The sequence below is a fragment of the Triticum urartu genome, chromosome 4A (genome assembly GCF_056163025.1).
Source record: "Triticum urartu cultivar PI428250 chromosome 4A, HENAU_Tu73, whole genome shotgun sequence".
Lineage (NCBI taxonomy): Eukaryota > Viridiplantae > Streptophyta > Magnoliopsida > Poales > Poaceae > Triticum > Triticum urartu.
Window position 1 is genome coordinate 606,670,366 of NC_141876.1, and position 14,443 is coordinate 606,684,808.

The 14,443-nt window shown below is 42.7% G+C and overlaps 1 protein-coding gene and 1 long non-coding RNA gene across 2 annotated transcripts; one reads left to right on the top strand and one right to left on the bottom strand.

Annotated features, from left to right (window-relative positions):
* Window positions 1-7,542: 7,542 nt before the first annotated feature.
* Window positions 7,543-8,225, bottom strand: LOC125553197 (uncharacterized). The gene is made up of 2 exons (XR_007303984.2): window positions 7,924-8,225; window positions 7,543-7,805 (listed from the first exon to the last, which is right to left on the bottom strand). It is a non-coding gene; the product is annotated as an uncharacterized LOC125553197 (long non-coding RNA).
* Window positions 8,226-9,722: 1,497 nt separating this feature from the next.
* LOC125553195 (uncharacterized) lies at window positions 9,723-13,405 on the top strand. The gene is made up of 2 exons (XM_048716992.2): window positions 9,723-12,713; window positions 12,851-13,405. The coding sequence occupies exons 1-2, from the start codon at window positions 9,770-9,772 to the stop codon at window positions 13,219-13,221; spliced, it is 3,315 nt and encodes a 1,104-aa protein (XP_048572949.2). The 5' UTR covers window positions 9,723-9,769; the 3' UTR covers window positions 13,222-13,405.
* The last annotated feature ends 1,038 nt before the right edge of the window (window positions 13,406-14,443 follow it).

Here is a 14,443-nt window from a genome sequence, read left to right on the forward strand (position 1 = left end):
TGTTATGATTCGGATGTGGTATATTCTCTTTTAAAACTATTTGTTGCATTTCGTGTTTATGACAAATTATGCCCATCAAGTTGACATAGATATTTTTATCTAGGAGGTATGTGAACCGGAAATTCCAACCGACCCTATTGTCGAGAGGTTAAATTTAGTTGAAAGAGAAAACGAGTACTTGAAAGAAAAATTGAAAAGAATTGAGGGGGAGAAGATGGAATTGGAGTTGCATGTTGCCGATGTCGTCGATGATCACAAGATCAAGATGGAGAAAATGCGCTTGAAGATTAGAAACATTAGAAGAAGAAGAAGAAGAAGAAGAAGAAGAAGAGGAAGAAGAAGAAGAAGAAGAAGAAGAAGAAGAAGAAGAAGAAGAAGAAGAAGAAGAGGAGGAGGAGGAGGAGGAGGAGGAGGAAGAAGAAGAAGAGGAAGAAGAAGGAGAAGAAGGAGAAGAAGAAAAGAAGAAGAAGAAGAAGAAGAAGAAGAAGAAGAAGAAGAAGAAGAAGAAGAAGAAGAAGAAGAAGAAGAAGAAGAAGAGGAGGAGGAGGAGGAAGAAGAAGAAGAAGAAGAATAAGAAGAAGAAGAAGAAGAAGAAGAGGAAGAAGAAGGAGAAGAAGGAGAAGAGGAAGAAGAAGGAGAAGAAGAATAAGAAGAGGAAGAAGAAGAAGAGGAAGAAGAAGAAGAAGAAGAAGAAGAAGAAGAAGAAGAAGAAGAAGAAGAAGAAGAAGAAGAAGAAGAAGAAGAAGAAGAAGAAGAAGAAGAAGAAGAAGAAGAAGAAGAAGAAGAAGAAGAAGAAGAAGAGGAGGAGGAGGAGGAGGAAGAAGAAGAGGAGGAAGAAGAAGAAGAAGAGGAAGAGGAAGAAGAAGAAGAGGAGAAGGAGGAGGAGGAGGAGGAAGAAGAAGAAGAAGAAGAAGAAGAAGAAGAAGAAGAAGAAGAGGAAGAAGGAGAAGAAGAATAAGAAGAGGAAGAAAAAATGTTGGGGCGCTGCCCGGTGGGCCTGCCAGACCTTGGGTGTGCAAATACATGCCCAGTAGGGCCAGCAGGCTCACAGGGTAGCGCGCCCTAGTTAGGCCCAGAAGCCTGCTATATAGAGGAGTTCGAAATGGCAGCCGTGGCTGGGTTTATAAACCAGTGCGGCTGCCCTTCACTCGGCGAGGTGGGACTAAACATAACGCACTGCGGGTGGCAGCGCACGGCCATTAGTACCGGTTGGTGGCTCCAACCGGTACTAATGTGTTGCGCTTTAGTACCGGTTGGAGCCACCAACCGGTACTAAAGGCCCTCGTTTCCCGCCGCTTGGGCTGGCCAAAATTGGCCTTTAGTACCGGTTGGTGGCTTCAACCAGTACTAAAGGCTCCCCCTATATATACTGCACTTATGAAAAATCAGTTATCGTCGCCACTTCCTGTTTCACTTCTCGCGCGAGAGAGTCTCGATCTCGACGCCGCCGACGCCGCCGCGCCGCCGTGTCATCGCCCTCGCCGCCCCCGCCGCCGTCATCGTCGTCGCCGCGCGCCCCCGCCGTCTGTCGTCGTCGCCGCCCCCGCCGCCCGTCGTCGTCGCCGCCCCCGTCGCGCCCGTCTCGTCGCCATCCCCGGCCGCCGCCGGCCCATCTCGTCGCCGTCCCCGGCCGCCGCCACCCGTCTCGTCGCCGTCCCCGGCCCCCGCCGCCCGTCGTCGCTGCCCCCGCCACCCGTACGCGCCCGGCCCACTCCATACACACACACACGCATACACACACACACACACACACTACACACACACACACATACACACAGACACACACAAACACACACACACACACACTACACGTACACTACACATGTACGTACACACATATACACACACACTACACACACACACATATTTTTTTACTTATTTTCTGTTTTCTAATGTTTAGATGAATTAGAACTATCTAGTTTATTTTTAGAATGTTAGAAATGTTATCATCGATGAATTAGAAATATGTTAATGTTTAGTTGAACTAGTTGAATTAATATATAGAACGAACTAGTTTATTTTTAGTAAATGCTTAGTTGAACTAGTTGAATTAATATATATAACTAGTTTATTTTTAGTAAATGCTTAGTTGAACTAGTTGAATTAATATAATAACTAGTTTATTTTTAGTAAATATAATGCTTAGTTGAACTAGTTGAATTAATATATAGAACTAGTTTATTTTTAGTAAATGCTTAGTTGAACTAGTTGAATTAATATAACTAGTTTATTTTTAGTAAATGCTTAGTTGAACTAGTTGAATTAATATATAGAACTAGTTTATTTTTAGTAAATTCTTAGTTTGAACTAGTTGAATTAATATAACTAGTTTATTTTTAGTAAATGTTTAGTTGAACTAGTTGAATTAATATATAGAACTAGTTTATTTTTAGTAAATGCTTAGTTGAACTAATTGAATTAATATAACTAGTTTATTTTTAGTAAATGCTTAGTTGAATTAATAGAAGTAGTTGAATTAATTGAATTAGTAAGTGTTTAATGTTTTGCCTAATATGAACATAGAAAATGTTGTCTGACGACGGAATTTTTTTTATTATGTGCGAATACTGTGAAGACCAGCGCGGCCAGTGCGACAGAAATTTCCTTGTTGATGGTAGGCGATTCAGCATCAAGATGGATGAGACTTTCGAATTCGATACAGTAAGTCACAACGACAAGTCTGTTTTCATAATTAAGCATGACTTATATATGCTTCATTTGCCTGACTTATAATTTTTAATTTTCACTATTCTACTAGCGCATCCCTGCCATGCAAGAATTTTTTTCTTGGATAAGATAGGTTTCAAAGATATGGAAACTATGGAGGTAGAGAGAGCTTACCTGAAAACTGAGCATGATGGTTATACTTTCAACGTCAAAGTATACAATGCACACACGTACACCTATTTTGAATGCAAAACTTGGCAAGCACTATGCAAGGCTTATGCATTTGAGCCTGGTATGGTTATCACCTTTGATATTCGTCCGGAAGATGATATTGGAGGTAATAGAGACATATGGGTCGATGTGCAGACGCCTCCAGTTCTACCATTATGTGAGTTCTTCTCAACTATATTTTTGTCTTTGATATTGCTTATTCAAAAATAACTGACAACTAATTTCTATTGACAGCTTATCTCCATTCAACCAAACATGTCCGGCACTTGGTAGACAGGACCTACTACTGTCCCGGAGCTGAACTAAACTGCGAGGAGATAAGTCATTATGTTTCATGGCTTGAGGATCTTCATACTGTCAAGACAAATTTTCTTCCTGCACTTAGAAATGTTAGTACTCAAAACGTGCGACCAATAGTGATGGTATTGAACTACGGTCACATCTATTTAGGAATGATGGTAAGATATTTACTATTTGTCCTCAGTGCATATTTTGCATACATATTTTTTTTGCTAAACTTTCATTGCTAAGTATATTAATTAAGTACTATACGATGTTCTTCAACAGGGACTCCCGATGACAGTTGTGCCTCAGGGGATCGAGACTAAAGGTCAGATGTCAATTGTTAGCTTACGGCCAAGATATCCTGCATTGCACATGAATGCATTCAGGATTTCTAGAAGCGATGAATTCTTAATAGTGAAAGATTGGAGGAAAATTGTTAATGATCGCAGAGAAGTACTAGGGGGCAGCAATGAGAAGCGCAGCCCACGATTAGGAGACAGGTTCATCGGCATGCTCCAGTATGATCAATCAGGAGAGCTATACATGTTCTATGCTATTTTACTAGAGAGAGAGTAGCTAGCAGGAGTGATTTAGCTAGTTCTTCATGCTGCTCTTAATTAGTACTTGTCCTTTCATGTCCGTGTTCTTCGTTCTGAACTTAAGTGATTTGCTTTTGTGGTGTTATATATGAACGCTTATAATATCATGACAATCATGTTGAACTCAATGATTGGTTCTACTAGAAATTCTATTTATATATATATGCATAACGTGTACAATGTGTAGTATCGTAAAATACCAGCAAACGAAAAAGAATTAAAATGGAAACACAAAATTAAATGAAAAAGAAATCATAAAACTAAAAACCCCTCAAACCTTATAGTACCGGTTGGTCTTACCAACCGGTACTAAAGGGCTCCAGGCCCCCGGAGCTGGCTCGTGCCACGTGGTTGCCCTTTAGCACCGGTTTGTGCTGAACCGGTACTAAAGGGGGGGCCTTCAGTGACCACAATTTAGTGCCGATTATGTAACCGACACTAAAGGGCCTTACGAACCGGTGCTATTGCCCGGTTCTGCACTAGTGCTACAAGCAATGGTGAAATTCCTTCAAGTTTCAGATAAGCGGTCAAGAAAGGAGCGGTGATGTTGAGTTCAGGTAACCCTTACGTGTGACACCCAATATGTGAGTTGTTCACTTTCACGCAGGTCAGTGATCAGTGTGTGATGTCGTTGGACGGATACTCTGAAAGTTGGGAGCACAAACTAGAGTAATGTGGAACTTAATTTTGCTCGAGTGTTGACTATGGTCAAGAAAAGAAGGGACTACAAGTTGCAGGTGGAGTCATATGGAGTCTTTGGAGTAGCAGCGATCCTCATGGGATAAGCTCAAGTCCAATGTACATGGAAGTTTGACGCGTGGACAAATCCAGGGTGGTGGAGTATATTCGCCAAGGTGGAGTTTGTTGGAGTTGTGTCGAATATAGTGTAGAAGGTAGGTTACAGTTGGACTTGCAGTTGTATTGTGTTTAGATAGGATCTGGAGACGTGTCCTAGTATGACACTTGTATCCTAAGCCTCTCATATATAGTGGGGGTAAACACACGATGTAACCTATGCCAACATAATAGCATAGGCGCGCAAGGGGGAGCCGGCGACGTGTGCCGGCGCCCGGGTGGCCGGTGTGCGGTATTGTGACGGTGTCACGGGGAGGAGCGCCCGTAGTCAGGCCCCGGGGATGTAGCCATATCGGTGAACCTCGTTAACAAATCTCGGTGTCGTGCCTCGTGTGATTGCTTGGTCCTCGGATGATCAACGGTATGCCTCGGATTTATTCTGACAGGTTTGGCTGATGCCGATCCTCCTTGTTCTGCTGGTTTTCGTTGGTGGCATCGTCGGACGAGGTGGGCTGTCCACCTGCGACGATCCTAAGCTAGCTACTATCATTCCGTTTCAAAAGAAAAAACTAGCTACCACTGTTGCTGTTTCATACTCCCTCCGTCCCAAAATAAGTGACTCAACTTTGTACTAAAGCTAGTACAAAGTTGAGTCACTTATTTTGAAACGGAGGAAGTACATGTGAGCGCTCCCGCCATGTCACTTAAGTGACTAAGTGCACCCCCGGCTATCTCTATCCCCCGCGTTCTCTCGATCCCCTTCTCTCATCCACGAACCCCAAACATGCGACTGAAATTGCTCTGAGCAAACCCAATTTTTCATAAATAACATATGATGAAAAATAACATATGATAGATTACATGGCGGTCAAAACCAGGTCACATGGACGGTTTTAGTCAAAACCGGGTCCACGTCATACCAAAACCACTTTAAACATCATGAGGGACGAAAAGTATCCGGTTTAGATAGTTAAGGGTTTGAGTTTTATTGTTTTCGGAGTTAAGGGACGATTTTTATACTATCACCAGAGTTCGAGGACGAAAAATATACTTATCCATTAAAAATAATGTTGAGAGCCATCGAGGATTATAAGTTGGCGCATGTATAGTTAAAAAGTATTAAATGTGGGTCGTGGACTAAGACTATCTAATTTCCAGGAAATTTCTTGACTATTTGGAATTATTATATCTTTTTGTTTGTGATTTCTGGGACTGGTTTCACATGAACCAGATATTTTTATAACTATCTTGTGATGTGCATCTCAGTTTATTTCAGTGTTGAGCTTCACTAACTAGTTCTTCAATATATACCTATTACATAAAAGTTTGTATAGATGTCTAGACCACTATATAGCATACCAATATCACGGCATATGAACCGTTGGATGTTTAATCGATTGGATCATGTTAAATGGATTTCTTTCTGGAGCAGTGTGGACATACATGCACCGTTTGATTTGGCAATCTAACGGCCCAAGTTACAGGTGACAACACAGTGACGTCCGGTGAATATGGGCCGTCCGTCGGACCGGATTATATGGTCTGATGTATACCCACACCGTCAATTATTTATCAAGGGCTCCACATATTTCATACAAAAATTATTTATGAGATGCATTGATTCAACCGAAACTATATAAGCTTCAATTATGACTTGCTTAGCACATGCCAGGGTGCTAGTAGAAACTAGTTCTTCAAAGAAATTCAGTAGATCATATATATTGCCTACTGCTCATTCACTACTACATGTTATTAGCTACAATTACCTTAAGTACAATAGATTTACTTATTCATCCTACACCCTTTTGACGGTAACCGTCGTCAATGCTACCATCATGGCCAACTCTACATCATATCCGCTCTCCTAGCTCATTGCCAAGTTACATAGTTGAAGAGACACAAAATACAAGTTATAGGGTTACATACATGGTTAGGAAGACACAAAATATAGGTTACAAGAATTTGTAATTGTCATCTTTGCCCTTCATGCATAGTTGTTAGGATCATACTGGATTGGCGGTCTAACAGAAAAAAAAAAAACAGAACCAAGACCATGACCGATCCAACCAAACGATCAGGTGTGCAATCGGGATCAGACTGAGAAAACCGATAACTCATGACCCATGGTAACTCAGGACCGGCCCTAATTGTATAATAGTGAATGAGCAATCGACAATGTATATGATCTAATCCCCGCAAAAAAAATGTCTATGATTCTCCAATAAATGTCCTTGAAGAACTGTTTTCTACTAGCATGCTGGCACATGCAAAGCACATCCATAGCTGAAGTGTATATAGTTTGAACTGAATCGGTACATCTTATAAATAGATTTTGTGTGAAATATGGGGCCCTTGAAAAATCTACCATATAGTCCCTTTTGATTTTAAATAATTGACGGTGTGGCTGTCCGTACTACCAAACTTGCCACCTATAACCTGGGCCATTAGATTGCCAAATCAAAAGGTGCATTTTTGGCCGCATCGTTGCAGAAAGAAATCTATCTGACATGATCCATTTTATTAAAGATCTAATAATTCATATGCCATCATATTGGTAATACTATATAGTATTATTGATATAGATATGTAAGAGCCTAGAGCTTAAACAGCACTAATCTCCTGTGAAAAACAATAGAAAAATAAGAACCAAGAACTCAAAAAAAACAAAAATCAGCACGAATCCTGCGCATAATCCTGCGGCTACAGCTTCTACTAAACTATATATATTTCTCAATCGATTGAGAAATTGCAAACCGTATAGATATAGTTTTATGTGAGATATATAGTGAAGAACTAGTTAGTGAAGCTGATCATGAAAAATAAACTCAGATGCTCATAACAGATAGTTATAAAAATAGTTGGATCATGTGAAACCAGTCCCAGAAGTAAAAAAAAAACTAATAATTCGAAATAGTTAAGAAATTTCTTGGCAATTCATTCTTAGTCCACGGGCCACATTCAGTAATGGATCTAAACAGCACTTTTTAATGCAAGGGGCAGGCCATATTATTTATATGAAACCAGGTCACAGTACAAACATATCAATACAAACAAACATATAACACACGGACAACCTCAAGAACTTGTATATTGTTTGCTTCGCATATAACAGGAAGCTTCCAACGCCTGCCAACACAAGATCCTACCGAATCCTGCTACGCGGAAATGGTTCATCTCTTGCTTATGAGCCGCCATTAGGGATCCGCGGGCAGTCTCGCTGAGCCGCAGCTGCCACAAATGAAAGAAAAAACAAGATAATTAGTTAGAAAGAGAGGAGTACATGACTTAATTTACTGGGAGGGTTGACATGCATGGAAACATCAGCTGTGGTGGCTAATTAACTTACGGTTGCTGCATTTGGACGGCCCACTATTTGCCAGGATGCCACCAACGAAAACCAGCAGAACGAGGAGAATCAGCATCAGCCGAACTGAGGTCGCAGACGAGTTGTTCTTTGCCATCCTCGATCGTTCGTCTCTTTGCTCCTTCCTGTGTTTCTATTCTACTCGGATTGGCGACCTGGCTCACAATTTGTGCAATGGGTGCTCGACTGGAGCACTTATATATAGAGCGCAGGTATAGTTTCCATGGTGAAAGTAGGGTAGGTGCAGATGCGGAAGATGAAGAAAAATGGTGTGGTGCTTCTGGGGGTTGGTGGAATGGGGAGTATTGTAGTACAAGTTGATCAAATTAAAGGATATAATACTCCTATGCAAGTAAGAACGCACGTTGCTATACAGGGTGGAAGCTGCTACCTGCTGTAGGAGGCGGCTACCTGATGGTGCTCCGTGTACTGAGACCCTGATCGCGTAGCACATCTGGTGCAGCAACAAAACACACAAACAACGTCTAATCAGTGCAAGGAACACAAACAAAACAACTCTAATCAGTGCAAGGAACACAAACAAAACAACGGAAACCTGCGCGTCAGATCTTCTTTCCAAAATTCCAAATGGAATTCAGAGTTCTAGAGAGAATATGCGTGTCCATGAAAAATTTCAGGTTCAGGTAACACAAATAAGCAAATAAATAAATAAATCAAACTGTCTGGTTGTAGTACTAGGAAAGTCAGGGTAGTGTTCTCAAGCATACCGGAGCTTAAGACAAATACGTGAGCACAAATAAGGTGCCAATTATTTGTTTCATGAGCCATACATCCAAGGAGTATCAAATAAGTCAAGACAAGGCATCGGCATATCATCGCCAAGAAAAGAAAAGAAAAAAGACATCTGCATATGAACGCACGCCTGTCAAGTTCAGTTCAGGTATAAAACTTGCCCAAGTGGCCACGTGCTTGAATTGGCTGTACATGTTGAATCAAGTTACGATTGGGGATTAATATGCTTACATCAGCTTCAGTTGCCACCATGGAAAGCGGTGTGAGCCCGGTTGAAAAAAAAAAGTAGCCACCATGGAAAGGGAAGAAATTGCAGTCAAGAGCTGGTGTACATTGACTGACGACTCCTTGCATGAGTATCATGTGGTGTAGAGAGTACTTTGTCCAGTCAGTTTTCTAATTTGATGGTAATTTCAGAGAATATACAAGTCATTATTTTACAATTACCGTTGGTCAAACTTAGCTTTGACCATCACTAAATAAAAGATGAGGAATACCATGTAGATTGCAGAGCTAAGGTTAGTATTCTTGGATTTCACAAAAAAGACTTGAAAAACATATTAACATGTAATCTTTTTTTTATTTGAAACAATTTATTTTAAATTTAGATTGCTAGTCAAAGTGCCACCTCGAAGATCTTATCAATTAGATATCTCAAACGATATTTATATTCTAGATCACAGGGAGTATATCCAAGGGGGAACGACCGAGTTGGGTTCCTATAACAGCCAAGTGGCCAAGTGGCCAAGTGTACACACATTCTTTTTGGCCTTCATGCATCTGAGAGAGGTGGCAAAATCAACTTGGGCAGTCCAAAAGAAAATCTTTCAATCAAGTGGTGATTGAGGACCAAGATAACTGGTGGGAAAGGTAGTCTGAAACTAGGACCGGGATAGCTGGAAGAAGACTTGAATTGCTCACATGGCAGAAATGACAAGAAAGTGGAAGAAGAAACTAGGTGCAAATATGGAAGAAGAAATTAGCGGCTCACATGACAGAAATCTTGCAGCTCACCTATCCTCCTTGTATAAGTGCAGCATATCTCTAGCACAAAAAAACACGCAGCTTACTGAAGATGCACAACATGTGTGACACACCAAGAAGGCTCCTAGCCATTGTTGTTGTAACCTCTCTTCTCAGCTTCACTGCTGCTACTTCTTCATCTAACACCACCGACTTCGAGACCCTCCTTTGCTTGAAGCTCCACCTCTCCAGCAGCCCCAACTCCCTCCTTGGCTCATGGGTGCAGAACAACTCCCTCCATTTCTGCAGCTGGCCCGGTGTCACTTGCAATGCATCTCGTGTCGTTGCGCTGGACCTCGAGAACTCCGGCCTCGATGGCCAGATGCCGCCTTGCATCGCCAACCTCACCCTCCTCTCAAGAATCCACTTCCCGGGAAATCTGCTGAGCAGCCACATACCAGCGCAACTCGGGCAGCTGAGCAGGTTGAGCTACCTTAACCTCAGCTCCAACAGCCATACTGGTTCGATCCCCAACACTCTGTCCTCCACATCCCTCCAGGTGATTGATCTTGGGAACAACAAGCTCAGCGGAGATATCCCTGAAAGCATCGGGAAGCTCCGCAATCTCTCGTTTTTACACCTTGCTCGCAACAGCTTGACGGGCAGCATTCCGCTTTCACTTGGGAGCAGCAGCTCTAACTCCCTTGTTTCTGTCATCCTCGCAAACAATTCCCTCACCGGACCCATTCCGTCGGCCCTTGCTCACAGTTCATCTCTTCAGGTGTTGAACTTGGTAAGAAACAACCTCGATGAAGAGATCCCTCCTGCCCTTTTCAACAGCACATCACTTGTGAGATTAGCCCTTGGATGGAACAACTTTGCTGGGTCCATACCAGCTGTCGTTCCAAATTTCGACTCACCCTTGCAAGCTCTTATATTGTCGGTGAATAGTCTTGCAGGCACCATACCGTCGACTCTGGGTAATTTTTCTTCCCTTCGGATCCTTCTGCTTGCAGCCAATGGTTTCAAAGGCAGTATCCCAGTGAGTATAGCAAAAATCCCAAACTTGCAAGAACTAGATATTTCTTACAATCTTCTGTCAGGGACTATCCCGTTCTCCATATTCAACATGTCTTCACTCACCTACCTTAGTTTAGCTGTTAACAATTTTGTTGGCGAACTTCCATTTGACATCGGATATACACTTCCAAGCATCCAAACATTCATATTGCAACAAAATAAGGTTGGAGGAAAAATCCCTGCATCGCTAGCCAACGCAACCAATTTCCTGTCCATTAACCTAGGGGCTAATGCATTCTATGGCATTATCCCTTCTTTTGGGTCTCTTTCTAACCTAGAAGAGCTAATTCTGGCTAGTAATCAGCTAGAAGCTGGAGACTGGTCATTCCTCTCCTCGTTGGCAAATTGCACACAGCTGCAGGTCTTGTCTTTGGGAACCAACATGATGCAAGGAAATCTGCCGAGTTCAGTTGGTAGTCTTGCAAATAGCCTAGGGGCTTTGGTTCTGCACGCAAATAAGATGTCTGGCAGCATACCACCAGAGCTAGGGAACCTCACAAACCTCTCATTTCTTAGAATGGAGCAGAATCAGTTTGCTGGCGATCTCCCCAGCACAATCGGAAACCTTGCAAGCTTGACATACGTGGACTTGTCACGGAACAGACTTTCCGGACAGATTCCAAGTTCGATAGGCAAACTCCGTCAACTGAACAACCTCTTCTTGCAAGAAAATAGTTTCAGTGGACCCATTCCTAGGACGCTAGGTGATTGCCGAAGTTTGATCACTCTCAACCTTTCATGTAACTCCTTGAGCGAGAGCATACCAAGAGAACTCTTCTTTCTTGACTCGTTATCAGCAGGTTTGGATTTGTCCCACAACCAGCTTTCTGGACAGATTCCACGGGAGATTGGTGGCTTGATTAATATAGGGCCACTGAATTTTTCCAACAACCGTCTTTCTGGGCATATTCCAACTGCTCTAGGTGCTTGTATTCGTCTGGAGTCCCTTCGCTTAGAGGGTAACCTACTTGATGGTAGAATTCCTGAGTCTTTCTCCAATTTGAGAGGCATTGCCGAGATTGATCTCTCTCGAAACAACTTGAGTGGTGAAATCCCAAACTTTTTCCAGTCGTTCAATTCTCTGAAGCATCTCAACTTGTCCTTCAACGACCTCGAGGGTCAAATGCCACAAGGGGGGATATTTCAAAATTCTAGTGAGGTGTCTGTCCAAGGGAACAGTATGTTATGTTCTAGTTCCCCAATGCTACAACTGCCACTTTGCTTTGCATCATCCAGACACCGGCGCACTTGGCGAACTCTAAAGATAACTGGGATCAGTGTGGCGGCTCTTGCTTTGGTCTGTTTGTCATGTGTGGTATTTATTCTCTTGAAGAGGAGGAGTAAGAGATCTAAACAGTCAGATCAACCATCATACACTGAGATGAAGAGCTTCTCATATGCTGATCTAGCCAAAGCGACAAACGGTTTCTCTCCAGACAATTTGGTTGGCTCAGGGGCTTACGGATCAGTATACAAGGGTGTACTTGAGTCTGAAACAAATGGAATGATTGCTGTCAAAGTTTTCAAGCTTGACCAACTTGGAGCACCAAAAAGCTTTGTTGCCGAGTGTGAGGCCTTCAGAAACACTCGTCATCATAATCTTGTAAGGGTGATTTCTGCATGCTCAACATGGGACAACAAAGGGAATGATTTCAAGGCTCTTATTATTGAATTTATGGCTAACGGCACCCTAGAGAGCTGGATTTATTCAGAAACAAGAAGACCGTTGAGTTTGGGCTCCAGAGTAACAATAGCAGTGGACATAGCTGCTGCATTGGATTATTTACATAACAGTTGCGTGCCCCCTATAGTCCACTGTGATTTGAAGCCTAGCAATGTGCTACTAGATGATGCCATGGGTGCCCGTCTCAGTGACTTTGGGTTAGCTAAGTTCCTTCAAAGTCATAACTCTTCCAGTACTATTACTTCTACGAGCTTAGCAGGACCAAGAGGATCAATTGGGTACATTGCACCAGGTAAACATTTACTATAGTATTATTATTATCTTTACTCCCTAATATGATTCAAGTTTCACTTTTCCTTTATTCAGAAGGAACCTTATATAGTTTTAAATAATCATTGTTCTAAGATAACTGAAATTTAAACAATGCAGAGTATGGCATCGGGAACAAGATCTCAACGGCGGGTGATGTGTATAGCTATGGAATTATCATCCTAGAAATGCTCACAGGGAAACGCCCAACAGATGTGTTGTTCAAGAATGGCCTGAGCCTTCAGAAATTTGTGGGAAATGCATTCCCCGAAAAGATCCGTGAGATACTTGATCCTAATATCGTCGGAGACGAAGTTATTGACCATGGAAACCATACAATGGTGGGGATGCTGAGCTGCATTATGCAGCTTGTTCAGCTTGGTCTCTCATGCTCCACGGAGACACCAAAAGATCGACCGACGATGCCGGACGTCTACGCAGAAGTCTCCGCAATCAAACGAGAATATTTAGCATTGCGCGCCAAGGAATAGGACACTTTTATTTTTGTTCGTTTATATGTTACAAAGTGAGTTGTAGTCTATGCTTAGTTTGCTCAGGTGACTGGAAGATATCTTCCTGAGAGGCCTTTATGTTGGGGTTCTTCGGATTTTTGTTGCACTGCTGAATTGCTGATACTTCATCAAGAGAAATAATACTGATCCACTACATGATGAAGTGCGGAAGAAAACATGTTCTCGGTCTGAAGATAAGGATGACGTTATCTGATTTATTGTGAATGTGTTTTATTATACAGGAGTAACTATGTTCAGGCACCTGCAGCTCATGCATTGTTCCGAAAGTTAAAATGGCGGCACTCTGCCGTCAAATCTGATGTTTGCATTCAGAATTATGATTGGCAGTATGTTGTCCTCTGAATCTCTGAATACACTAATGATATTACAGTGTGAATTGCTCTGTGAGAAATCTGTTTTTGTCTGGCATCAGGCCATAGGAATATCTTCATTAGCCTGGCATGTTCTGAATTTCTGAGGGCAATGACGGTTGATTTGTCAAATGGAAACATGCAGCTGTTTCAGGCACAAGATTTGATCAGGCTGGAGGCAAGATTCACCAGTGTCGCTTGTGGCTTAAAGGGGTAGCATGTGGCAGTGGCAGTGTCATAGCTGCAGTGCATAAATTACATCAGATCGAGTGTCAGGCATACCTCGGTGTTACTTGTGGATTGAAGTGGTGCTTGGCGATGCCAATGTGTAATAGCTACGGCCGGTAGATTAGTTCAGATCTTGAAATTCAAGAGACAAACTAGCTAGGAGCCACAGTTAGGCAATCTGTCAATTTAAGTTCAATTCAACACGTAGATTTATGAGGACCCAGAAGCTAAAATTAGAGGTTACCCGATCGATTCAGAGGGAGCAGCTGAGCAGTGCGAGCAGGGAGCTCGACCCAGCGTTGCTCCGCGGCTCAGGCAGGGGCTGTAGGACGGAGGGCCGAGGCGGGAGGGGTGCCCTTGACGGCGCCTTGACGGCGCGGTCGCGAGGAGGCCGAGCAGCAGAGGTTTTTTTTTTTTTTTTTGAGAAATAGCAGCAGAGGTGGAGGGCGGCGGTCGGTGGGGGACGCACGCTCGGGCCGTCTGGCTTCGGCCTTCGGACCTTGGTGGGCTACTGATGGGCTGGGCCCTGGGCCTAATCTAAAACGTGTACGATAATTTGGGGGATCACCTAAAAAAAAGTTCAGGACACGTGCAAAATCCCA